At 41.3% G+C, this 27,558-nt stretch overlaps 3 protein-coding genes across 3 annotated transcripts in view; all 3 read right to left on the bottom strand.

The window, feature by feature from the left end:
• Nucleotides 1–14,474, bottom strand: part of map1lc3a (microtubule-associated protein 1 light chain 3 alpha) — an 18,575-nt gene extending 4,101 nt beyond the window's left edge. The window contains exons 1-3 of the mRNA XM_079510182.1: nucleotides 14,288–14,474; nucleotides 6,075–6,130; nucleotides 5,634–5,740 (exon numbers count right to left, since the gene is read on the bottom strand). Of these exons, the coding sequence (XP_079366308.1) occupies nucleotides 5,634–5,740; nucleotides 6,075–6,130; nucleotides 14,288–14,327 (203 nt within the window). The 5' untranslated portion in view covers nucleotides 14,328–14,474. The remainder of the gene's footprint in view (nucleotides 1–5,633; nucleotides 5,741–6,074; nucleotides 6,131–14,287) is intronic.
• Nucleotides 14,475–15,062: 588 nt separating this feature from the next.
• Nucleotides 15,063–20,124, bottom strand: dynlrb1 (dynein, light chain, roadblock-type 1). Its single transcript, XM_079511377.1, has 4 exons — nucleotides 19,978–20,124; nucleotides 17,938–18,013; nucleotides 16,997–17,164; nucleotides 15,063–15,809 (listed from the first exon to the last, which is right to left on the bottom strand). Exons 1-4 carry the CDS (start codon nucleotides 19,978–19,980, stop codon nucleotides 15,766–15,768), a joined length of 291 nt encoding a protein of 96 aa, XP_079367503.1. The 5' UTR covers nucleotides 19,981–20,124; the 3' UTR covers nucleotides 15,063–15,765.
• A 471-nt stretch (nucleotides 20,125–20,595) lies between these two features.
• LOC306929617 (protein SEC13 homolog) lies at nucleotides 20,596–27,254 on the bottom strand. Its single transcript, XM_079510223.1, has 9 exons — nucleotides 27,065–27,254; nucleotides 26,827–26,871; nucleotides 25,492–25,607; nucleotides 25,133–25,284; nucleotides 23,663–23,796; nucleotides 23,131–23,264; nucleotides 22,666–22,786; nucleotides 21,745–21,891; nucleotides 20,596–21,635 (listed from the first exon to the last, which is right to left on the bottom strand). Exons 1-9 carry the CDS (start codon nucleotides 27,065–27,067, stop codon nucleotides 21,525–21,527), a joined length of 963 nt encoding a protein of 320 aa, XP_079366349.1. The 5' UTR covers nucleotides 27,068–27,254; the 3' UTR covers nucleotides 20,596–21,524.
• Nucleotides 27,255–27,558: the final 304 nt, after the last annotated feature.

Genomic DNA, 27,558 nt, shown 5'->3' with positions numbered 1-27,558 from the left:
GGATAGCAACACTGGTCTATGGCTGATGCCCCACAAACAGCAGGATAGCAACACTGGTCTATGGCTGATGCCCCACAAACAGCAGGATAGTAACACTGGTCTATGGCTGATGCCCCACAAACAGCAGGATAGTAACACTGGTCTATGGCTGATGCCCCACAAACAGCAGGATAGTAACACTGGTCTATGGCTGATGCCCCACAAACAGCAGGATAGTAACACTGGTCTATGGCTGATGCCCCACAAACAGCAGGATAGTAACACTGGTCTATGGCTGATGCCCCACAAACAGCAGGATAGTAACACTGGTCTATGGCTGATGCCCCACAAACAGCAGGATAGTAACACTGGTCTATGGCTGATGCCCCACAAACAGCAGGATAGTAACACTGGTCTATGGCTGATGCCCCACAAACAGCAGGATAGTAACACTGGTCTATGGCTGATGCCCTCTGCTTCTCAGAGCAGGGTCTGGGGTCACAAAACATACTTTACTGCTAGGTCAGTGCTTCTCAAAGCAGGGTCTGGGGTCACAAAACATACTTTACTGCTAGGTCAGTGCTTCTCAAAGCAGGGTCTGGGGTCACAAAACATACTTTACTGCTAGGTCAGTGCTTCCCAAAGCAGGGTCTGGGGTCACAAAACATACACATCAGACACAAGTCTGTCTGCTAGGTCAGTGCTTCTCAAAGCAGGGTCTGGGGTCACAAAACATACTTTTTTTACACTGTTCAAGACCAAAGATATTTCTACTGTCAACCAGGGTGTGCTAACTAATCGAGCTGATCGATTAAATTGATTATTTCAAATGATTCTTTAGATAAATGTAATTAATAGATAATACTCATAGTTAAAGTATTTCATCATCTGCAACAGATGTACACTCTCAGAGTTAACACTTATGATTTTTAATGTGTACTGTGTTAGTGTGTTGGGACTCATGGTCTCCATTCCAATCATAATCGGGGCTGTCTGCCCCGAATATGTTTGGAATGGAGTTTGGAATGGAGTCCATGAGTGACGAGTCCAACACTTCTTTGCTCTGGTGAAGGGGTAATTCATATAGCATCATAGTAGGGCTGCAACTGCATAGTGCATACTGTGCAGAAACTGGCCGAAGAACAGCACGTTCCTCTGCATTCATTATGATATTGATTTAAAGTGGTATTGCCCTAGTAGTAGTGGTGCGTGACATCCCTCCTAACCTCCCGTCTCAATGCAAAGCAAAGGGAAAAAGGACATGAAGCCTATGGACAAAGCTCTTCACCCCTTAAAGGACATGAAGCCTATGGACAAAGCTCTTAACCCCTTTAAGACCTGAGGCCGATTCAAAAAATGTCTTCTAAATCCTAACAATTTCCAGAAAAACGTATAGTTGCTAAAGCAGTGTGGTGCTCAAACTTTCAATAGCCAAAGTATAGGCAACAAAGTCTTATGCACACCTGATAGGCTCAGAGACGCTCAGAGACGCTCAGAGACGCTCAAAGTCTGCACTTGCAATATGAACACTTTTATTAGGCAACGTTTGGGTCAAAGACCTTCTTCAGACATCACCACTAGCCAAAGTATAAAATGACCAGTGGTGGAAAGTACTGTACTTAAGTACAATTTTGAGGTATTTGTACTTTACTTGAATAATTCCACATTTCTATTACTACTCCACTACATCTCAGAGGCAAATATTGTACTTTTTACTCCTTACTTTAGTTACTAGTTACTTTGTAGAATTGGATTATTATTACACAATGTACATTAACGACTATATATCCCTATATATATCTTGGCCATTTGAAAATAGCCGATCTACACGCTCACAATGCGTCGCGATGCAACACATTGTGAGCTTGTAGATCAGCTATTTTCAAAAGATTTCTATAGATTTGAAAACTTGAAATGGGACCTCCTGTATAATTAGTACTTTTGCTTTTGGTACTTTTAAGTACATTTAGCTTTTTACTTGTAACAGAGTACTTCTAAATTGCAGTATTGATACTTTTACTTAAGTAGAAAATATGAGTACTTTTGTCACCACTGAAAATGGCACACGGATGCTTTCCCGGGTTTTAAATGGTTAACCCTCCAATGCAGCACAGGGTTTTAAATGGTTAACCCTCCAATGCAGCACAGGGTTTTAAATGGTTAACCCTCCAATGCAGCACATGGTTTTAAATGGTTAACCCTCCAATGCAGCACAGGGTTTTAAATGGTTAACCCTCCAATGCAGCACAGGGTTTTAAATGGTTAACCCTCCAATGCAGCACAGGGTTTTAAATGGTTAACCCTCCAATGCAGCACAGGGTTTTAAATGGTTAACCCTCCAATGCAGCACAGGGTTTTAAATGGTTAACCCTCCAATGCAGCACATGGTTTTAAATGGTTAACCCTCCAATGCAGCACAGGGTTTTAAATGGTTAACCCTCCAATGCAGCACATGGTTTTAAATGGTTAACCCTCCAATGCAGCACATGGTTTTAAATGGTTAACGCTCCAATGCAGCACAGGGTTTTAAATGGTTAACGCTCCAATGCAGCACAGGGTTTTAAATGGTTAACCCTCCAATGCAGCACAGGGTTTTAAATGGTTAACCCTCCAATGCAGCACAGGGTTTTAAATGGTTAACCCTCCAATGCAGCACAGGGTTTTAAATGGTTAACCCTCCAATGCAGCACAGGGTTTTAAATGGTTAACCCTCCAATGCAGCACAGGGTTTTAAATGGTTAACCCTCCAATGCAGCACAGGGTTTTAAATGGTTAACCCTCCAATGCAGCACAGGGTTTTAAATGGTTAACCCTCCAATGCAGCACAGGGTTTTAAATGGTTAACCCTCCAATGCAGCACAGGGTTTTAAATGGTTAACCCTCCAATGCAGCACAGGGTTTTAAATGGTTAACCCTCCAATGCAGCACAGGGTTTTAAATGGTTAACCCTCCAATGCAGCACAGGGTTTTAAATGGTTAACCCTCCAATGGAGCACAGGGTTTTAAATGGTTAACGCTCCAATGCAGCACAGGGTTTTAAATGGTTAACGCTCCAATGCAGCACAGGGTTTTAAATAGTTAACCCTCCAATGCAGCACAGGGTTTTAAATGGTTAACCCTCCAATGGAGCACAGGGTTTTAAATGGTTAACCCTCCAATGGAGCACAGGGTTTTAAATGGTTAACCCTCCAATGGAGCACAGGGTTTTAAATGGTTAACGCTCCAATGCAGCACAGGGTTTTAAATGGTTAACCCTCCAATGGAGCACAGGGTTTTAAATGGTTAACGCTCCAATGCAGCACAGGGTTTTAAATGGTTAACGCTCCAATGCAGCACAGGGTTTTAAATGGTTAACGCTCCAATGCAGCACAGGGTTTTAAATGGTTAACGCTCCAATGCAGCACAGGGTTTTAAATAGTTAACCCTCCAATGCAGCACAGGGTTTTAAATGGTTAACGCTCCAATGCAGCACAGGGTTTTAAATAGTTAACCCTCCAATGCAGCACAGGGTTTTAAATGGTTAACGCTCCAATGCAGCACAGGGTTTTAAATGGTTAACGCTCCAATGCAGCACAGGGTTTTAAATAGTTAACCCTCCAATGCAGCACAGGGTTTTAAATGGTTAACGCTCCAATGCAGCACAGGGTTTTAAATGGTTAACGCTCCAATGCAGCACAGGGTTTTAAATGGTTAACGCTCCAATGCAGCACAGGGTTTTAAATAGTTAACCCTCCAATGCAGCACAGGGTTTTAAATGGTTAACGCTCCAATGCAGCACAGGGTTTTAAATAGTTAACCCTCCAATGCAGCACAGGGTTCAACCTTGTAAACAAACCAGTCAGCAGGACGAGTTGGAGAAATATGACACACACACACACACACACACACACACACACACACACACACACACACACACACACACACACACACACACACACACACACACACACACACACACACACACACACACACACACACACACACACACACACACACACACACACACACACGAGTGTATATATATTACGCCAAACACACACTTATAACATCAACATTACAACTCTTTTTCCATCCATAGTTAGACTACACTATGTGCCACTATTGACCTTGATCTAGCCTTGATGACCTACAGTAGATATTATGCAAAGCCTAAAATGTAATTTAGATAGCATGTTATTGAGTCAGATGCTAGGTTAATTTGGTCTATCTATTTTATTTATTCTTGAGGGACGCTAGCCCCTCCTATGTCCAGCTTTTGGTGTGTAACCCCACATTTGTCCTAATTACACAAACATTAACCCATTCTGGGCGGGAACCCCTTTTGGTGTTTTAACTAAGCGTTATGTTATACTTTAGCTATTGAAAAATAGCAGATCTACAAGCTCATAGCGCGCCACCGAGTGGCGCGCTACGAGCTTGTAGGTCTGCTATTTTTGAAAAATCTTAGAAATGCGGCACAAATCTTTGAATATATATTCTTTCAGAGCGAACATTTTTTTTATTTCGACGTCAGGCCTAAATGGGTTAAATGCCATTGACAATGAATGGACCATTTTGAGTGTTTGTGTAAACACAAACATTGCGTAACACAAACATTGCAGACGAAGATGAGGACGCAAATTCTGATTGGCCGGAATCAGATGATGTACTGTATGATGATGTACGACGATAAGAGCACCCCTCACTTCACACAGGTGTGATTTTTGAGGGGCGCCGGCCCCTCCGATATACAGCTTTTGTCCCCAGAAAATGTCCGCAACACAAACATTAAATGCCGTTGACAATGAAGGGAAAGATTTGTCCCCACAATATCATATTTGCCATCGACAATGAAAGGAGAAATTAGGTCAAATGTCCGCCAAATATGACGTACATTTGTTCTTGGTTTACCTACATGATCCTAGATCACTGAGGCACTGTACACTGTCTCTATGCATTTGATGTATGTGTTCACTTTGCTTACTGTAAGACAGTCGCTCTGTATGAAGAGCGTCCACTAAATGCCTAAATTGTAAATTGTACTTATGTCCACTCGGGTGCGTGAAATTAACTCCACCAATGATGTGTCTTTATAATATAGGTGTAGTCAGTGTTGTTTTTGTGTCGACTAAAACTAAGACGAAAAATGTTCGTCGACTACCTTTTTTCACAGACGAAAACTAAATGGAAACTAAATGGAAACTAAGCTATGATGACTAAAACGAAGACAAAATATAACAATGACAATTTCGTCAACAAATAAAAACTAGACTAAAATGTTGGGAAGGGACTAGTGGACAAGATATCCAGAATAAGTAATTTTACAATTAGTTGCATGCTGAAAATAGACGATCTACAAGCCCACAACGCGTTGCAGCGCGACGCGTTGTGGGCTTGTAGATCAGCTATTTTCAGCAAGTGAAAAAAAAAAGTCATTGCGACGGCATCAAGGCCCGCCAAAATACAATTTGTTCGACTAAATCAACTGTAGATTCAGTCGACTGAAATCTTATGATATTTAGTCGACTAAAACTAGACTAACACTAATACATTCCAGGTGACTAAAATGTGACTAAAACTAAGTGAAAGCTATTCAAATTCAAGAGACCGACTAAAACTAAATTAGACATTTGCTGCCAAAAACGACACTGGGTGTAGTCAGAGATGCATTTTACCTGATGATCTTGACTAGCTCACTCATGTTGACGTGGTCGGGTACGAGGAACTTGGTCTTGTCCAGAACAGGCAGGCACTTCTCTCCCTTATACCTCTCAATGATCACCTGGGAGGGCATGGAGGACAAGAGAGTGGTTACATTTATATCTGGCATTTATATCGCATTAGAAAACCGGAATGGAATGTGTCTGGTTTAACCGTGTTTAGGTAACCCAATTATTCACATTATACCATCAATGGAAAGAAGCCACGCACGCACGCACGCACGCACGCACGCACGCACGCACGCAAGTGCTATTTGCATTTTAAACGGTCTTATCTTACTTAGTTTCCAGATTAGTTTTAAATCTCAATTATTTGACACCATCTAAATGATCTTTCTGTGATAAAGTCATCTAGAATTCAATCACTTCCAAATGACAGATGTGAGGTCAGCTTACAGGGATCTTATTGGGATGCTGCTCGCGGATCTGCTGGACTTCTTTGCATCGGTCAGCTGTGGGAGACAGAGACAGACAACCCATTGACATGAGGACCAAACTCAATATACAGTATTATATTTTAACCATATCGCCATCAGAAACAGCTATCGTCTTCACGTGAACGCAACGCATATAGTACAGGTATACATACAGTATATAGAGGTATAAGTGGGCAGCCACAAATCAATGACAAGCACTCACACCTGTGGACGGTCCTTATTTGTGTTTTTTACCCCGCCTTGGTAAATAAAGTTTTTGGGGAGCTTTCAAAACGGTGTGCAGACTTATTCTTCCTTTTGCAGTCTGTTCTTTTTTGTTCGAGCACCCGTTGAACTAACCCATTTTGGGGGTGGGGAACCCCTTTTGGTGTTAGCATTATGTTATGCTTTAGCTATTGAAAAATAGCAGATTTACAAGCTCATAGCGCGCCACCGATTTTTGAAAAATCGAAGAACGACTGACATAGAAACATAGCCATTTTTAGAATCTGATCTCAGGTCAAAATGGGTTAACCCAGGATGTGCGTGCACCTCCTGACCACATTTCCTACATTTCCCATGATGCACTGCACATCCAACTAGCAGGCACACTCTCTGCCTAAAACTAGGACTTTGCCCCTCCCTACTACTAGTAAGAAGTATTAGGCACCCGCGGCCACGGGGCGGAGCATTTTCGACTTCTACTACTCTAACTACAGCCTTCAAAACAACTCAGCCAGCCGACTTGTTAGCATAATGGTCTACAATCACTAGACTACGACTCCTGCTGCCTGGGTTCGCATCCTGCTATCTTTCCAACAACCGCGGACTAGTGTTTTTGGACGATAAAGTATAGTTTTAGACCACGACGGAGGGGCGCCGTATCTATCGAACTTGAGCCACGGGAGACACCACCGAGCACCCTCAGGGGGCGCGAGGTGCCGTTTCGAGCGTTGCGAAGTTCGCTAGAGTCAACTCAGCCCCGATCGAGTTGCAACGCGATATGGACAGAATAGTAAATGATTACCCCCTCAAGGCAATGCCAACACAGAGCAATATTATAGCACGGTGCTGCCACAGGGGGTCACCAAGGCACAACATGCATTAGTGACTGCAGGTCTTATTACTGCAGCCAGGTTGATTTTGAGAAACTGGAAGAGCTCTGCTACGCCAGAGATCACAGGCTGGACCCAACTTATGACGGAAACTGCATCCTTCGAATACTCAATTGCCAGGAGGAACAATGTCAAAGGGAAGTTCCATGAAATATGGGACTACTTTTATTTGTATATTAAAGGATGGTTGCATTAACAATTTGTAATTGGTATTACATTACGGATATAATCACTATTGTCAACAACAGAATGTGGAGGGGTGTTGTCCATTGGGGTTTTTCTTTTTTGACTGCTAGTTTTGTTTTGTTTTTTTGTTTGTTTTTCTTGTCTCTTTCTTTTGTGTAAGTCATGTGTATTTTGTATGTTTTATTGTAAAATCATTAAAAAACACAAAACAAAAAAAAACAGAGCAATATTAATTTCCCACCACGGAGTAACCTTGCGTCAGTGTCAGTGTCACCAGACTATCCACCTCGGAGGACAGTCTGGTAACCACGGAGTCTTTACCGGACCGGAATGTAGTATTGAATCACGCCCACTTCTCTACTCTAGTTCCTAATATTATGGCTCAATATACCTGAAAATAGTTGTACTCTTTCAATAGAGGGTATGCGCATGCTTAAAGTGAATGGCACATCGAGTGGCAAAGCGAGTGGCAAAGCAACATGCAAAGTGAGTTTAACATTGTTTAACGTTGTTTAATGCAATCAGATAGGACTTTTCTGTTTGGATATATGGGCTATCAAGGCCAGAAAGTAGTTTTTTGCCACTTGGTAGGCATTCCTGCATAACTTCCGGGTTTGATGATGATGTCACGCGCATACTCTCTATTACGGTTGGGCGATGTGAAAAAATATAATATCACGATTATTTTTCAAGCAGTATCACGAACCAAGAAATTAGCTTAGTTATTTTTCATGTTGGTTTTTATGGTTATTTTTCAAGCGTGGAGACATTGTATCGTGGAGATGATATTTATCACCATATCAGCCTCTCACCTACGTACTTACAATTCTACACATGGCTGTCATTTACAGTAGCCATTATGTACTGTTCTCTATTTGCACCAAAATATGCCCCACAGGATTAGTATTACTCAGGCAACTCTGGTATATATACAGAGCGGATCAATGTCATCTAATCTGTGATTATTGCTATCGTTTACAGAAGCTCAAGCTGCCACACCCCCTGTCAAGTGTATTATAATCATGATGATAATACAACGTTAAACAGAAAAAGTGAAGCGATTCTCAGTCATTTTGAGGTGTAACAATGTAATGGATTTGTCCTGTGTATGTCCTGTGTATGTCCTGTGTATGTCCTGTGTATGTCCTGTGTATGTCCTGTGTTTGTCCTGTGTTTGTCCTGTGTATGTCCTGTGTATGTCCTGTGTATGTCCTGTGTTTGTCCTGTGTATGTCCTGTATATGTCCTGTGTATGTCCTGTGTATGGGGCAGAACAAGAGAAGGAATATAATGGATTTGTCCTGTGTATGGGGCAGAACAATGGATTTGTCCTGTGTATGGGGCAGAACAAGAGATTTGTCCTGTGTATGGGGCAGAACAAGAGATTTGTCCTGTGTATGGGGCAGAACAAGAGATTTGTCCTGTGTATGGGGCAGAACAAGAGGATTTGTCCTGTGTATGGGGCAGAACAAGAGATTTGTCCTGTGTATGGGGCAGAAAAAGAGATTTGTCCTGTGTATGGGGCAGAACAAGAGATTTGTCCTGTGTATGGGGCAGAACAAGAGGATTTGTCCTGTGTATGGGGCAGAACAAGAGATTTGTCCTGTGTATGGGGCAGAACAAGAGATTTGTCCTGTGTATGGGGCAGAACAAGAGAATTTGTCCTGTGTATGGGGCAGAACAAGAGATTTGTCCTGTGTATGGGGCAGAACAAGAGATTTGTACTGTGTATGGGGCAGAACAAGAGATTTGTCCTGTGTATGGGGCAGAACAAGAGGATTTGTCCTGTGTATGGGGCAGAACAAGAGATTTGTCCTGTGTATGGGGCAGAACAAGAGATTTATCCTGTGTATGGGGCAGAACAAGAGATTTGTCCTGTGTATGGGGCAGAACAAGAGGATTTGTCCTGTGTATGGGGCAGAACAAGAGATTTGTCCTGTGTATGGGGCAGAACAAGAGATTTGTCCTGTGTATGGGGCAGAACAAGAGAAGGAAATAAAATGATTTGTCCTGTGTATGGGGCAGAACAAGAGAAGGAAATAAAATGATTTGTCCTGTGTATGGGGCAGAACAAGAGAAGGAAATAAAATGTTGTAGTTTTCAAATTCAAAAGTGGCAAATGGTGGTATCATTTGACACATTTCCCAGAACTTCCCACAATTTGATCCACAGAATGCATTGCGGATGCATTGCAGATTTAAATGGAAAACAACCACCCTTTTAAAGACATATTATAGCCCGAGTCTGACTAGGCTTAACCAAGCTTTCAGAGGGATTCATTTAATAATGATGAGCATATAGAGATCTAGACAAAAGATGGTATCGAGAAACACATCCTTTTAACTGTGTCGGATTTCCGCCTCGCTCTAGGAATAGTATCTCCTTAAATCAAATTAATTTGTGACTAAGACTGTGGCTGGCTGCTTTTGGACGACATGACAGTATGCTGCAGAGTATAGAAAACATTCAGATGGTCATTCACGTCTTATTCTTCAAACAGTAACAACACTATGTCTCCTTTTCCTAAAGCCATACAAATCTCTGTGTAACCCTTCTCCTTCCCCCTTCGTGTGTGAGCCTGTGAGGTGCATTTTAATTTGAGAAACCAGTGAATGTGTACAGATGTCAGTATGACCCATGATTTAGTAACTCATTTACGTGGCAATAGTTGTGTTACTGATGTTTTCTAGACTATGATTAGCACCTGATGTTAATAACTGCGTTGTATATTCGTGATATGTCAAAGCACCTTGTGTCGAGTCACATTCTAATGTGCCAAGTGACCTAATTGTTTTTCAAACGTGAATAAAAGCATCAACCTGTATGTATACAAATTATATAAATAAATCATTAATGTGAAATATTCACACACACATTTTCGGATGGTTTATTCATCACGACTCCCGGGCACCTTAAATCTCCAGTAAGCTGTTGTACTGTAGATGCAGATGTGTGCTTTGTTGGAATTATTCTACTCTTGGCCTATGAAAAAAATGCATAACATTTACACACATTGTGTGTGTATATAAATTGCACTGACGTCTTAGGTTTCCTCCCTATTCAGCAGTGTTCCTGTGGGCAGCACCTGCTTGAGGTGTTTTTCTCCTTCGCACGTCTGCAAGGTAAAGAATACGCTAAGCTCTATTTCTGAACCAACTAGAGCTATACTTTCCCAAGCATAAATAAAGATGGTCCAAAGCTCAGATGGATCTGAGAGGCAGCCGTTTTGTTTGTGTGAGTATTTTAAATACGGTGCAGCCCTGTGTGGACCCCCCCCCCCTCACTTATTACCACAACAAGGTCTTGATCACTCAACTCCATTTGAATGGTTTTTTAATCAGATTATTTAGGGGTGCAACAGTTAATTGAACTAATCTATAGAATCGATTACAAAATACATTTTAATAAATGTTTTTATTATTATTATTATTATTATTAGGGCACTGTCACAACGCACTTTTATTCTACCTATGAGGGCGGATTCTGCCAAAGGATTTCAATGGGAATTACGCTTTTTTTTTTTTTTTTTTTCAGAAATCCGCAAATACCAGCAAACCGCTCCATCCATTCCCATTGAAATGCTTTGGCAGAATCCGCCCTCATGGGTAGAATACAAGTGCGGTGTGACCGTGCCCTTACTGTGGTTTATTTGTATTTTTGAGTGGTGTAAACCACTCCTACAACTGGCTTTGTTAGTTTACGTGTCTGTCTGTCTGTCTGTCTGTCTGTTCGTACCAAAAAATGAGCACGGTTGCTATGGTCACCCAGTTCACACGGGTGTGATTTCATTACGTCAGACATTACGTCAGACCACAGCTGATCAGTCTATATAAGACCTTACACCACTCAGTTCACACGGGTGTGATTTTTTTTTTAAATACAGTAGCAAAAATGTGCAGATCTACAAGCTCACAAAGCATCACTATGCAACATGTTGTGAGTGTTTGTTTAGATGGGGCAATTGTCACTGCTGTAAGTATGACAAAGAATAAAATATGGCTAAATAAGTGGTTAATCAACCCGATCTCACCCAAACACTGTGAAATAACATGGATTGGCATTCCGTACATACACTACTAGAATCAAAATCAAAACTTGTACACAGTACATGGCATTAACAACCCTATCATTTTAGACCGCAACAGAGGGGCACCGTGCCACCGTCTCAACGAACTTGAGCAACGAGAGACACCACCGAGCGAGCTAAAACGAGCAAGTCGCTGTGGCAAACGTTGGATTGAGGCGACTCAGCCCCGTCCGAGTTGCAACCAGATAGGCATGAGTAGGCACAGAATCATAAATAATGTTGTGGGGAGCGCATTTGGCCCAACTGAGATAATGGGTTGAAAGCCACGCCTCCGTCGTGGTCAAACAGTAGTAGTGTAATATGTACAGATTTTGGGGGTTTCTAGTAGTGTATATAGTACCGAGTTGTCAATCTGTGTTATTTCACCATGTTTGGTTGAGATCCCGGCTCGGTTAATACAAATTGATTTAGTCCATTATAAAAACAATAGATTGCACAACAAAACAATAGATCAAATTGCACCAAATGATCTGTGTATTCATAAAAGAAAACGGCTTCTGGTTTATTTGCTCAATTGTATGTATCCCTTTCTAAGTAAATCGATACAATAATGGCTAAGCATTGGGGCGCACGCTGGCCAAGTGGTCCAGGCGCATGCCACATATAGGCCTTGGCCTGACAGCACGTCGCGTGTTCGAGTGCCGTTCATGTCATGACGACCTTAGCTGCATGTCTCTCCCCTTCTCTCTCTCCCTCCTTCCTGTCAGTCTTCACTTGATACTATCAAGTGAAGATAAAGGCAGAAAGGCAAAAAACAAATCTTTAAAACAAATGGCTAAGTGATAGTTGCAGCCCTCCATCAGATGTGATTGTTTTCAAGCATGAAAAATGTTCTTTTGTTTGTATGAAAATAGCAGGCTAGCTGAATGCTCCCCCTATCCCTCGAGGCCTAGAGGATTGGTCTATGTAAATAACAAGGCTAAAGGCCTGTGTTTATGGCTCAGAATCCTAAAGCAGGCCTTCTGAAACTATTTCAAAACTGGGCAACGGCCTATGAGTGTTGCCAGATTGAGATTCTGTGAGAGAAACGAGCAGACATGGACCTACACGAAAACAAGACCAAAAGAGAGGGGCTCCGCAGCACAGTTAGTTCAAATAGCATCAACATCAGTTGAACCACTTTAGCCCTATTTAGTATTACATCGGATATGTTCAGCCAATCTAAACAACGCATTGTGAGCTTGTAGATGTGCTATTTTCAAAATAAATCTTGGAAAATGTAGAATGTTTTGGAAGCATCTTAAATAACATCACGAATCAAATATGTGGATCCGACCTTGCACAAAATATTTTCAGATTGGGGGACCAATACAAAAAATACAATATGGGACACGAAAAGATTTGAGAACCACCAAATGAACAAATTGCAAAACATTATTTGAACTAATCTGTATGACAGAAAATGATTGGAGGAGGTCTCCCTCCCTACTCTTCCATTGAGAACTTTACACTGGTGGTGACAGGTACTAGGAGACCTACTGGTTGATAAAGTACCCCTGGACAGAAAACTTACAAATTGTTGCATTAAAAAAGTGTTTGTTAAAAACAATACTATTTTGTCACAGACTCACAGTGGTTGGTATCACAAAATTCTGTCTTTTGCATTAGCAACATAAGATGAACTTGCCAGTCACAACTAAAATTAACAAAACCATTTTGTTTAGTGGGTGGTGTTTAGTCTCTCTGACTGTCTGAAAGACAAAAACTATGGTTCACTCAACCAACCAACCAAACAACCAACCAACCAACCAACCAACCAACCAACCAAACAAACAAACAAACAAACAACTGTGCTGAGGTGAAGGACAAGAAGACAAGAAAATATACAGTAGTAATAGTATAAGTCAAAGTGGGGCTTGGGGACCCTTCAGGAAGTTCCATAGGGGCCCCCCAGCAAAATCCAAGTTAATCCTATAGCCTACAGCTGCTATTTGAAAACCGTGATGCGTTGTGAACAACGTTGTAACAACACAAGTCTTGTATGGTGTCGGTCCCAGGCATAAAATATTTTCATATGGCTGTCTGCGGCCAAATATTAATTTGGGGGTCCTTGACCATGAAAACGTTTGAGAACCACTGGGGGAAAAAATTAAAAAAGTAGGGGGGGGGGGGGGGGTGTTTGTTTTCCTTCTCCGGTCCACACTGCACTGTGGAGTGGGTTAACAGGCCATGATATTATGCAATGGATTGCTGACTCCTCCCTCATATCCAGCCATCACCTCAGGGCATCATATTACAACATAACTAACGCACCCAACACGTGTAGCCTGCTGGCAGAATGTGTCAGCAACAACTTGTTTTTCTTTTCCCCTAGTACTGTGTGTGTTGACATGTAACATTATAACCAATCATAAAAATATACATAAATCTAACGGTCTTTAACCGTTAAAGAATCAACAACAGGCCTTCATCTCCCTCGGTCAATATACTGAGATGCTGCTTCAACCCTTTAAAAGTCGTTTTTGTAATTATATGTAAAAAGAAAACGGGTAAACAATAACAACCGTCTTAACTTGTCGTCTCACACCGTGTCACAGAATTCGCTGGGTCACCGACTTCGCCGTAACACCAGGGCTCGGCCTGCCGATTTAAAAACAGCCACAAACTCCCGGTTTGATACACTTTTGTAACGTCTGAAATACACAATTCCGACGTTATTACACCAGGTCCCGTTTATCAAACACGGCAAGAGATCGTCCCAGCCTCCCGAAGTGGCTATAGCGGGCCGAGCTAACAACAAGCTAGCTAAGGTTATGCCGTTATAGATTCCAACTATCGGGTATATCTGGGGCTGAAGATTTCTTACCAAATGTCCTCCTTTGTTTGAAAGGTCTGTCGGAAGGCATCTCCTGTCGATGGCAGTACCACGTATAAGTTAATTAAATATAGGTCAGAGCAGCCAATAAGACGGTGTTCCACTTCTTCTTGCTCGCTAGTGCGTATTAGTCAGTCAGTGTGTTCTTCTCTTCTGTTCTAATCTGAACCCAAACACACACAACAAAGCAAGTCAACCAAGCCACTGACTGACGTCACCCTGTCCTGCCACTTAAAGGGAACTTCCACACAAGACGAGTTATTACATTATAACAATCTAATAATGCTCATATGGCCTGTAACAAAATGTAATAAATTATGATTATAACATAGACATGCATTAGATTTAATCTGATTATTCTATCCCTTTTTATGTCCCAATTTGCATCAGAACATTTTCCACCTATAAGAATCTAAATGGACCACAAATGTGTGCCATTTCATCTGAGGTTTAATGTCTTTCACTTGATTTTTGCTGTAGATTATATGTTACCGTTATCAGCGTTATGGAGAAAGGTTCCAGGTGGATTTTCGATTAATCCTTACATTAGCTTTTTGGTAGGCAATGTAATATGTTCTGTTGAACAATTTCATCCATATAATTTATTGCAATTCAGTTTGCTGTAGGTTTCAGTTCATTGTCTGAAACAAATCATGCAAGAGTCTGGGACTGAATGTAGTCATGGTTTGGATTGGAAATCAATCATTTACAAAAAATCTTTGATAGACCCTATAAATAGTGCCACACACACACACATAAAACCAAACAATTTAAATGTTTTATTGGTCTTACAGATAACAAAAAGCAAACAAATCTTTGTAATGACATGGCAAGAACAGGAAGATGTTAGTAGCGTGCCCACCAAATGTATTACTGTGATTTGACCACTACCAATTATTGGCCACACAATAAATAAAAATCATAACTATAAATGTTCCATACTGTTAGATAAAAGCAAAAGTCCTTAGACATACAGCATAAATACTCTGCTCTCTCTCTCTGTATGTGCCGCACTGTGCATAGTCTGCATATACGTCTGTAAACTGGTTGCATTTTGCCACTGGTGTTTTAGCATATCTAAATATCTGATATTCTAATCCATAGAGAACACAACCAGAGCTGAGACTGCTATAGAGTGACACGTGATGTTATAGCCATGCTACAGATATAGGAGAGACAGGAAAGGAAATGGAATGCTAAAACATGAAAACATATCTACACACGTAGCTCTGTATACTAATACCATATGGTGCGGACATCTCCTTGAGTGGAAAGGACTTCGACCTCTCACACCAATCAGAAACACCATCCAATCATTCTGCTTCCAAGTCTTGCTTCCTTGTACAGTGGGTATAAATAAAGAGCTTGCGGCAAACGTATATTTCATAGATGTTTTGGATGCTTAAACACGAAAAAGAGAGATGGAACTGAGACAGTGAGTGAGGGGATGGATAGTGTCGTCTTCTGTCTCAGTCTGAGGGATTCTGGATGACGATCAGGAAATAGTCCTTATCTGTGACAAGAGGACAGAAAACCATAGAAAACCATCACATAAGCAGAATGGGTTAACGTATGACTTCAAGTACAACACATTCTGAGCTGCTGTCTTTACAGGACAAAACATGAGGTCAGACTTGGCCGACTTAAAAAATGTAATATAAGGCAAGGCTTTAGATGCACACACATTAACCACGTTCAACATGATTTTGGGAATGTCATGGGGACGTTTCAAAAGATTTCAATGTCAAAATAATATAATTATAACTTGTGTTGTAGATCGGCTATTTTTGCCACACTACATAAATGTACGAGTATGACGTACAAATACGTATAAATCAGGCATAAGTGGTTAACAACACATGATAAGCACAAACTCAACTGTACATTATTACACACATTGTCCACATAGACAATAGGGAGCAAGATAAATGAATGACGAAAATAAATGTATATATGGGTCATAATCTCATTTCCCAGTGTAAACTAGGCCCACAGTAATGTTTGTGGCATGCATATTGTTTACGATTAATTTTATGATGCCTCAAGTGGTTCCAAGATTATGAGGCGTTCACTAACAGTCCAGCTCAAAATCACGGTTCTTTCAGAGTGGGAGGAGCAAAACCTCAGTCCCAGCAGGCTGCCGTATCTAGTGAGCTGCAATGCAGGCGCTATAAACTATTCTCTCATTTCTGGCTTTCTTGAAGTCATCCGGTATTTGAACCCATTTAAAACGATTTCTTCAGTTTTCTGAAAACCTCATGCTTCTATGTCAGTGGTTCTCAAACATTTTCATGTCAAGGACCCCCAAAAATATATGTAATTGCTTGCCGAGCCCCATCTGAAAATATGTTGTTCCAGGGACCCCCAGAAGCAAAGATTTGAGTTAAAAACGTTCGCTCTGAAAGAATATATTCAAACATTTGGGCCACATTTTCAAAAATAGCAGACCTACAAGCTCATAGCGCGGCACCGAGTGCCGCGCTATGAGCTTGTAGATCCATAATAATCTAGAAAGAGAGCGTCTCGTCGTCACCCCATTGAAAGTAATAGTGAAACCTCTCAACATGGCGGCACCAGTCCATTGAACTATTCCTCAAGCTAATATTAAACACGGGTGTAACACTGCTCGAAGAATTTTACAAATGTCCACTCATGCATTTACAGCATAATCTCACGCCCCGATCTTCCTGCCCGTCTCACCTGGGGCGATCATGATCTCGTTCTTCTTGGAGCGGATCCGCAGGAAGGTGAGGTCGTTCTGGGGGTCGATGTCTCGGATGGTGCTCCGTGCCTTCATCGTCAGCTGATGGATGAGGCCGGCATACTGCACCGTGCTGGAGTTGTCCAGGGTCGACTTTATGGGAATGCCTGGACAGGGAGGGGGATTCATAATCATTAACAGACTGCAGTATTGCACGGTGTAGACGAGAGTATCTTCACGAAATATTTCGTTTCAAATGTTGCGATTTGATTCTGACAATTGGATAAGCTAAGAAAGAAGGGATCAGCCAAGGAGAGAATGAGAAATTGGGACTAATCAAAATATTTAGGAGACGTTGGAGAAATAAGGAACCTCACAAGTGGGATCTAGACAGAGTGAAATATACAATTTTGTATATTAAATAGTTTTGACATGTGTGACATAGCTCTGTTTACACAATGCTGTGTACACCCTCAGAACTGTATATACTTCCCCATTTTAATTCCAATAAAGATCCTTTGAATTGAATTAAAACCGCCTCAGTCACTTCTACTGGATGTCTGGCTCACTGCCACATCACATCCATTACAACTACTGGTGGTACGGTAGTAGGACTGACAGTGTGAAACCTCAGCTAGGCGCTTTTCTGGAAGAAAAACAGCTTCCTGTGAGATTGTTAAACCAGGGTCCCAAAGGGTCTACACTTGGTCCTCTCCTTTTTTCTCTCTACGCTAAATCTCATAATTCTAAATCTACTATTTTCGCCAAATGCCTGCCTATTTTAACCAACTGTTTTATGACATGCCCAGAACAGGGAAGCCATGGATAAAATCCTCAACCCTCCCGTTTGTAATGTGGGAGGGGAGTTGGCGAAAAATTCTGGGAACTCAGATTATGGATAAAGTGGTTACGTTGCGAATTATGAAGTTTGTTAACTCACCTTCTGCATTGGCGATAATGACCCCTTGCACTCCCTTCTGACACTGTATCCTCTTTAAGGTCTCCTCGACATCAGCCTGACAAAGAAGAAAGCAGACACCTCTTAGCTTTATTATTTAACTGTTTGTGTTTTTTCATGAATTATGTGTGTGATGCTGTGATTACTTGATCACAGCATCACAAAAGTAGCAGATCCACAAGCTCGAAACAACACGGTGCAAAGCGGCGCATTTTGTGCTTGCAGTTTTGGTTTCCACCCAACAGACGATATTTTATTAAACTTCTATTAACTTTGATTCTAACACATTTCACACAAGAAAGGAGTACGACAAATAGCACAGAACATCAATAGCAAAAGAAAAACGAAATGAGGGGGGGAAAGGGGGACAATGACAATTAAAGTACTACTGCTATAGATTATGTGCTACATCAATCAGCTGCTAATCAATCATGTATATTCTATGAGGGTTATTTTTTGCTAAATGTGGGGTCGGGGGACCCCCAGGGGCCCTTGAGGGGGTTCCAGGAGGTACCCAGCTAAACTTCATATAGCTTGAAGTCATTATTATTAAAATATATGAATGTAAAATAACACTAGAGAACACACTCTGAATGGCTCTTTTGTGGCTCTAACTAGGGATGCACCAAATATTCGGCCACCGAAACTATTCTGCCGAATAGTGGCTCTAAATATGCATGTTCGGTATTCAGTTGGGTTTATTTGAGAGACAAAACCGAATAGTCAGAGAACCAGGGTTACCTTTCGTAACCTACAGTTTTGTTGTGATGACGTGATCAAAATGTAATCATGTCTTTAACCATTATCCTGTAGCTCTCTAGTACAATAAAGGTACGGCCCTGTCCGCAATGGTACAAAAACTGGTAGGTAATAAATAAATGATAATATTAATCATATTCGGCCTCGGCCAACAGTTTCCTATATTGGGTTTCGGCCAAGAATTTCCCATTCGTTGCATCCCTACTGTTAACGGTACTACTGTAAGTGACATGTTTTGGCAAAAGCAAGATTTAAATAGAATTGATCTATATTCCCATAGCAATCATTGCTATAGAGTACTGAAGAAAAGGCGGCCATCCGAGCACTAAAAAAGGTGTAAAGTTTAAAAAGCCAACATGTTTCGACTCGCAAAGCAGTCTTCATCAGGGCAGTATTATATTATGTTAATAATATAATACCTTGATTTTATATCCTAATTTTTACACATTTTTGAGTGCTTGGATCACCACCCTTTCTTCAGTATTTAGTCCCACTGATCTTTGAACCACCATTTCAAACGAAAGCACAAGTCAATAAAAAAACTGCTACGAGGATAAAACCATAAAAAGCACTAAGTCTAAGTCTTGTTTACATCAGGGTCCTCCATTTTCAGAACGTTTAGAGACGTAAAAATATACACTTCTATGTAAAACGAGAGGATATTATTATTTATCAGAAAACTAACAAAGCTTTAAACTTTAGTTTATATATATAAAAAACACGTTTTGTTTTAACCAAATAAATATCCCCTAGCCTACATACATAGCCAGTAAAGAAAAGGTTATTCTGGACTAGCCCTGAAACATGACTGTCATGACTCGAGCGTCATGTGAACCATGGCTAATTCTGGACCAAAATAAATATGTCATAGGACCTCATCTAGCCCTGGGCAGTGGACCTTAATCATGTACGTCTTAACATTAATGGCCGTAGATTGGGACCCCAATGATAATACGTCTTTATCGAATTTGAGTAATTGATATTAAAAGGGTTCAACCACTGAACACAATGGATATTTACGTGGCACCAACTGTGAACAAGAAATGAAGTAGAAAATGTATATTAAACGACAGGAAAAGAGATGTCAACAAAACAACGTAGGGTGCTTTGACAACGCCCGACCGACCGACCACAGAAGGCTAACATCACCAGGCTAACTACAATCAATCAATCAAAACGCCATATAAATCCACCGATTAACAGCAGACCTGACGTGGAAAACTGAACCCTTAGGGTGTAAAGATGCCACAGTGAGTCACCTACCATTTTGGATGCAGTGGGCTGGTTTAGCTTCTATTAAAACAGTAGTGTCTGAGTGAGCTCACAGAGCAAATTGTTAGCATTAGCAACAACAGAAACGTCTACTTTGTTTTGTTGCTACGGAAGATGTGACTTCAACATCCGGTTCAAGTGCGGTAGTCACTTGGTAAATGGAGTGTGGCGCCACCTAGCGATGTATGTTTTTCCTTCAATAAAGTTTTGCAAACTGTAAAATACAAAATTACATCGGTATATAGAGTAGAAAATATCAGTTGTTTAAAATAATATATATGTTCAAAACTACTGTATTCATGTTTGTAAATACAGTTATGTATAAAAAGCCATTGTAGTCACCTGTGTTATCCTTTGTGCGGTTTGCATTTCTGTCTGATAAAGTATTTTATCAAACAACCCTATAGACTTTGGCTGTTTGAACTCAAACTTGTAGATTTGCTATTTTCCCAAAACTAAATCTTGGAAAAGTGAGGAATATTTTTGAAACACAACACAAACCTTGTATGCGAGAGTACCACGACACAAATATTTTCAGATAAAAAAATATAGCAATTTGACCTTGATGCCACTACAGTGCCACTGTACAAAATGATAACAAACGTAATATACATAGAGAATATTTAATCTTAAAACAATAAAATGCATGATAAACAAAAAACTGTTCAGCATTTGACAAGATTCAACACAGAGCTGCCTTGTCAACATAATGATTTATTCATTTTCAGAACATGTCATGAACGTTGATTTAATAACAATTATGGCAGGTTCGATTTACAAACACCTGTCAATTTTGCCATTTGCTCCAAAAAACAAAAAAAACAAAACAAACAAAACCTTTTCCATCTGTAAAAGAGGAGTTTGCCGTTTTGGTCCTAGGAGGATATTCCATTTTTAAGTATTTGACTACTGCAGGTGTCACTCAAGTATTTGATCCTCAGGAGATGACACCTCAAGTCCAGACACAGAAGGAGCTCAGGCCATGCTGGTTGTTGGGGGCGAAACAAGCCTGTATGAGCAGAGTTTGTGCTAGCCAAGAAACCATCGACTTGGCTTCTGGCCAAATCGCTTCACATCCGGAAAATGGAACCATGAGGCTTTCGATCAGTAAAGTCAACAGGCACCCAAATCACTGACTCAAAGAAGAGGCGCAAGGTTGTCTGGTGGTGCCCACCTGAGTCTTACTTCTGGAGCGGTTGCAGAGGGGCAGGCCGTTAGGAACACAGGATGATGGACTGTTTAGACTGGAGTTCTCAGTTAGTGGAGGGGTGTATGTGTGTGTATCTTTCTGTCAATAACAGGAATGTGGGAAGTCACAACAGTGCCGACAAAACAAACTGCACAAAAGTGACAAAACAATCCAGCTTCGCTGGTCCTCCTTGTTAGGCCAAAGTGACTGCTTGACATTCGAACTCATAACTATCATTTAAAAAAAATGGACTTTGAATGCAGATTCATTCTAAGGAGTATGGATAACATTTTCTTCTGTCGGCAGAGTTTTGACTTCCCCCATTCTGCGAAACATATACATCAGTGGATCACTGTTCAATCTGCTGTGTGTCTGTGATGGAAGTGACCGCTCCTTGACCCTTGCTCACGTCGCTGATACACGCCCACTGGCCATCCATCGACTCCTTCCATAGAGTCACCTAGAGAACATAAGATACATAAGCTCAAATAATTGCGATCAGGCGAATATGTAGCTTGTAGCTAGTAACTGTGACAGGCCTGTGTGCGTGCAATGCATGGTTAGCACACCTTGTTATCTCCTCCAGAGACAGCCAGGATGTTTCCAGTGATGGACCAGCTGACGTGCCAAACCACATCGTTGAACTTGTGGAGCAGCTTGGCGGTCCAGGTGTTCCCCGCTGGGTCGTCACACGTCCAGATAAACACACGTCCATCCTGTCAGGGAAACGGCCGCAAGAGGACAGTGATTTATCACTAGCTTGTACAAAGAGACTGAAGGAATTGAGAAGCGTAGAAATGCTCTATAAATATGGACCAAACATCCTGACTTAAAACTTAGTGTAATAATAACACAAAACAACAATGCACGTGACACGGAACTGTTCTATACGGTTTGGACCCGACTGTTGGGACTGCTCAGTGCAACATATTGCAAAGCTTTCAGGTACACACACACCGACCAGGTGATGGCACAAAATAGTGGACATGGACTTTGAATTTGTAGGCTGAAGACCATTTATAAAAATAGGGTTAGGGTTAGATATCATGTACCAGTCCACTTTGCAATTTGTTTTAATAGGATTATTAACAATAACTAAACACTGCATCAATGGCACAATGAGGAAAACACGCTCGTAATCCATGATAAACTGATCTGATCTGATCTCGCCTCTCGGTTTACGCATGCCAATCTTGGGCCAACAGATCAACCGTCACAAGGGGCTTATGTTGGCTGTGTGGACACAGCTAAAACGCATCACAGGTATAAACAGTTGTGTTCTTCTGAATTAGAAATATACCCAATGCTTACACCTCACTTACAATCATAGACGTGCACGCGGTAGAAACCTCATTGGGGCCGCACGTCAACACCACCCCCCAACGAGGCATCTATGTTTATATATAATTTACGCTAGTGTCAACAGTCTTCCCCCATGCATGTCTTTGTTTCCTGTGTTAACAAATCAGAACCTTCCCGTTTAGTCTTACCTGCGAGCAACTGGCGATGGTGCTGGTGGGCAGACCAATAGAGGGAGCCCAGCCGACATCTCTCACCCAATCACTGTGAGCCTCCAGCTTCTGGTCCTCCTTCCATTGGCCGTCTTCCTCTCTGTGGAATAATGATGAGACACTGTCAGCTAAGCCATTGGAAGCCTGGGAAAGGCATATGATACACTAGCACTAGAGGTTTTGGCAGGTCAGTGGGGTATGGAGCATCTGTTGGCAAGAAACCTTGTATCTCCTTATTTCAACTTTTTGTGTGTGTGTCGCACAAAAGTAGTTGAAAATAGCTGAGCTACAAGCTCACAACACGTCACAAAGGGACTCGTTGCTGTTTTAAGCAGTCAGATGGGTGGGCCGCAAATACATTCAACTTTTTCAAGTGGGCCCTGATCAAGAGAAGGTTGAGAATCACAGTAATAAAATCACATTATCCGACAGAAAGTGGCTTACTTCCAGAGTTTGACCAGGTTGTCGCAGCCCCCAGAGACAAAGCGTTTGACGTAGTTTGGTTTTTGTCCAGTTGGCTGGTCGACTAGGCTGCCTGGGACCACTGCAGGAGCCCAACTCACTGCATTACAACCAATCTGGAACAAAAACAAGAACAACATACACCATTACAATGGAGTGGAAAACAATACAACCACACTGCGTTATGAGCAATACCAGTGAACAGGACTCTTTACATGCGTCAACTTGGCAGCTTAAGATTTAAATTTGTCTTTATTTTTTGTGCCTTAAAAATTATTATTTTGTCTGGTATTCAAAATTCTTGGTTTGTGCATTTGTTAAAAAAATGTTTTAGCCAAACATTTGGAACATTTTAAAACCTTTGGGAGCCAACTTCACAGATGTCCGTTCACATATTCCTTCAGTGTTCAGAGTTAAGTTAGGCATCAAGTGTACAATGTTTTAATGCAGCAATGAAAACAATGAAAATATTAGTCATGGTGTGTGCATGCGTGCGTGTGTGCGTCAAACAGACCGTGTGTGCGTTGCTGATCTTTTTGACGTCCCACTGCTGGTCTCCGGTGAAGGTGAGCAGAGAAATGGCTCCATCAGAGCTCCCACAGGCCAGGAGCAGACCAAAGTCATAGGGACCCCAACACACTGAGTTCACTGGAGATAACAGATACAAGTCACTGAGAGGTCCCAGCACAAGTTTAACATTCACAGACAGCAGCAGCTGACTCACATTCTGTTACGTTTCTTATTTTGTTGAGTAGAACTAACACATCCACTCTGTCATCTGTAGCGTAACCTGTGGTTTGTGCTGATGCCACAAGTGTGCTTAAGTATACCTACGGTAATCTCTTTCTTGTTCTGCATCGGGCAGGATGATTGTATAAGGTGTATACATTTATATATTTTTAATTAATTGATGGTGTCTGATGTTACTCCTACGATGAATGTGCCTTACAGTATGTCTAATTCTCTGTACTGTAACTTAAACTGCTGTGCTGTCTCTCACGCCTGAATTTCCCCCGCAAGATCTATAACGGTATCTATCTAAGCAATACATAGCTTTGTTGTTAGCATCTGGAGAATAAAAGGCAGGGGGCTCCATTTTCGTGACCGCTAAACCCCTTATACCTAAACTTCTTTGCCTTTTTTTACTATTTTGCAAAACATTTTTGAATAGTTAAAATGGCCAGTCTAGTACCAGAACCAAAGTTCTTCCTGCTCGGTCTATATCCGGAGGGACACAAGATAAAGCGTAATGAACAAATGTTTATAGATATATGTCTTTTACAAGCTAAGAGAGTGATAGCATTGACCTGGAAGAGGCCGGACAAACCAAGTATTACACAGTGGTTCAGAGAATTGTCTTTATGTCTACCTTTGGAAAAGATTGCATACATTCTTAAGGACAAACAAGAAATGTTTCAGGAGGTGTGGGGCCGTTTTATGAGATACATAAAGAACAATAATTTGTCACATTTAATGGATGGAGCTGAAGAGGAGTAGTGCTGTTGTTGTTTTTTGTTTTGTTGTTTTTGGTTATTGTTGTTTTGCTTTCTTTATATCAGTAATTGTCTTGTACTGTTCATTGTTGTTTTTTGTATATTTGTATTGTCATTTGTGTGTAAAAAGGAAAATAAATATATTGTTGAAAAAAAACGTGTCAATGTAGATTGGCTAGTTGAACTATTCAAAAATGTTTTTCAAAATAGTATAAAAAGGCAAAGAAGTTTAGGTATAAGGGGTTTAGCGGTGACGAAAATGGAGCCCACGGTCTATGGTCTCAAGTTTATCAAAACGATTTACTTTTGGTTCTTTAACTTTTGGTAAAGGAAGCCCAATTCATGCCAGACCATTCAAACCTGAACACACCACAACCAAATGGCATCCAAACTTTACCCTGTGGTAACCCTATGTTAACAACTTCTCCTTTATTGTTCTGAATGTTCGATGGTTTCTGCCCTAAATGAGAGAGAGAAGATGGGCTCCCAACCTGATGACTCGTGTCCTGTATATTCATACATCTTGTCCCACGTTCCGTTCTCTTCTTTCCAGACTATGACTTTGCGGTCGTAAGAGCAGGACGCCAGGACGTTGCCGTACATAGGATGGGCCCATGCCACCTGCCACACGGGACCTTCATGGCTGGAAGCACATACACACACACACAAATAAGCTTGATTATGTGTGTGTGTGTGTGTGTGTGTGTGTGTGTCTCTCTCTCTAATAACAATAATCAAACCCAAACTACCCAATATCACTATTGTGTAATGCTCGGCTTCCCTATATTTGAACCCTTTAATGCAGGGGGGGGGGAAGTAACAATCTCAGATAACAAGCATGGTGTCTTACCCTCGAAGGTCAGCCACCAGAATCTGTCCTCCATTCCTGACATCAAAGATCTTCACCGTGCGGTCAGACGAGCAGGTGGCCAGTCTGGTTCCATAGTAGTCCATCTGAGCATCGTGCTGTGACACACAGAGCAACACAGAGACAATATATAGTAGTCCATCTGAGCATCATGCTGCGACACACAGAGCAACACAGAGACAATATATAGTAGTCCATCTGAGCATCATGCTGTGACACACAGAGCAACACAGAGACAATATATAGTAGTCCATCTGAGCATCATGCTGCGACACACAGAGCCAATATATGGATATATAGACCAGTGGTTCCCAAACCTTTTCATGTCAAGGACCCCCAAATTGACACTAATGAGCCTGAAAAGATATGCCATGCAGGGACCCCCATAAGAGAAGATTTGTACGGCTAGCAGTGATTCTCAACCCATTAAGGACCCCCAGTTTGATATGCATTAGTCTACGGACCCCCATTTAATGGCATTTCTATCTCTGAGACCCCCAAGTTATATTGTAAAATCAAAGTTAACTTAACTCTGAGCGTGTACAAATGGAAACAAATGGACCCTAACTGGTCCATTTGGTTCCTAACATCCTAACTATCCTTTAGCTGCGGACCCCCTAGAACTCCCTCAAGGACACCACTGATATAGACAATATATAGATGACATGTACACGTGAGGAATAACAGTACCTCCTCCAAGGAAAACAAACAAATTAACGGAGCTGAACGTGAATCCCCCCCACCGCCCACCCCTTTTTTTCCCTCACTGTATATGTTTCTTTTCCCTTTTTACCTCCTTTATGATGAATTCCTGTTCTGTCCTTTGTCTATATAGAAGTGTCTATTTGTACGTCTCTAAATGTTTTTGATGATTTGAACATGGTGGACCCTATTGGAAACAAGTGTAATGCTTAATTGGGTCGTCCACTCACAGTTAACAGCCTTTGTATTGAGTTTGTGCTTGAAATGTACTGTAATTCTGCAAACTGTTAATACATTTTTCAATCAATCAAACCTACATCAGACCCAAAATAATTAAATGCCCCCCTGGGGGTTTTATAATGAAAATAGTTTGAGAACCACTTACAACACGGTACCTCTGAGCTTGTTGTGTTATCCTTTTAGCATCATTGTATAATCGTACCACTGTACTATTTGCAAAATGTTTCAAGTATTCATTTCAATGCATGCATTTCCTCAACGTATGCAATGCAGGGCACATATTGATATTATTATGATAAATGTGTCACTTTCATCAAATTGTACATGTATGTCTGAAAATGTAGTTAGCTAACACAGAACAGGAAGGAAACTCACGATCATGTCCTCATGGGAGGTGTCCACTGTGTTGATGACGGAAACCTGGAAATTAAGACAACATTTTTATTATTATTAAGTCATTAAATCTGTGTAACACGTAAACACTAAACTCTGACGTTCCCATTAGCCAGCCCGGTGGCTAACGGCGCTCGCTAGCTTGTATAATGTCATGTGTCAGCTAACAAACTGAAAACAAACATGAGGTTAATATTAACTGAGCTTATCTGTCATTTACCATGATTGCGTTTGATTAAGGAGACGCTTTCAATGAATTAATCCCTCAGATGTGCCCGTTTGAGTCAAATAAATAGTGCGCCTGTTCATCCGACGTGGCAAGTTGGCAACAAGTCCACTGTTCCGTCAAGACGTCGCCGGACGATTCCAGCGGCGCCGCCACAAAATGCTCTTCTTCTTTTGACCTTCCGGCAGACTGTAGACGACCGTCCGCGTATTGCTGCCTCCCACTGTTGGTGTTTGGTACTGCGTAGCAGGCCTGAAGAGAAAATCCAATCCACCACAGGCTCAGTTTACACAGTACACAGTACACATACACACACACACTGCACTTTGATGTTCCACAGGTCTGTCTGAGCACATGTCACCTATGTGACATGTGTTAACCTATGTGTGTGACTATGAGTAGCAGTATGGGCAAAAGTGGCGCTGTTGTGTCAGAAACAGAGAGAGAGAGATAGTGCTGCACTGTTGCCTGCTAATAATAAGGGAAAA

The sequence above is a fragment of the Electrona antarctica genome (genome assembly GCF_951216825.1).
Source record: "Electrona antarctica genome assembly, chromosome: 9".
Lineage (NCBI taxonomy): Eukaryota > Metazoa > Chordata > Actinopteri > Myctophiformes > Myctophidae > Electrona > Electrona antarctica.
The sequence above is the reverse complement of the archived record's forward strand: the minus strand, read 5'-3'. Positions and strand labels throughout refer to the sequence as shown.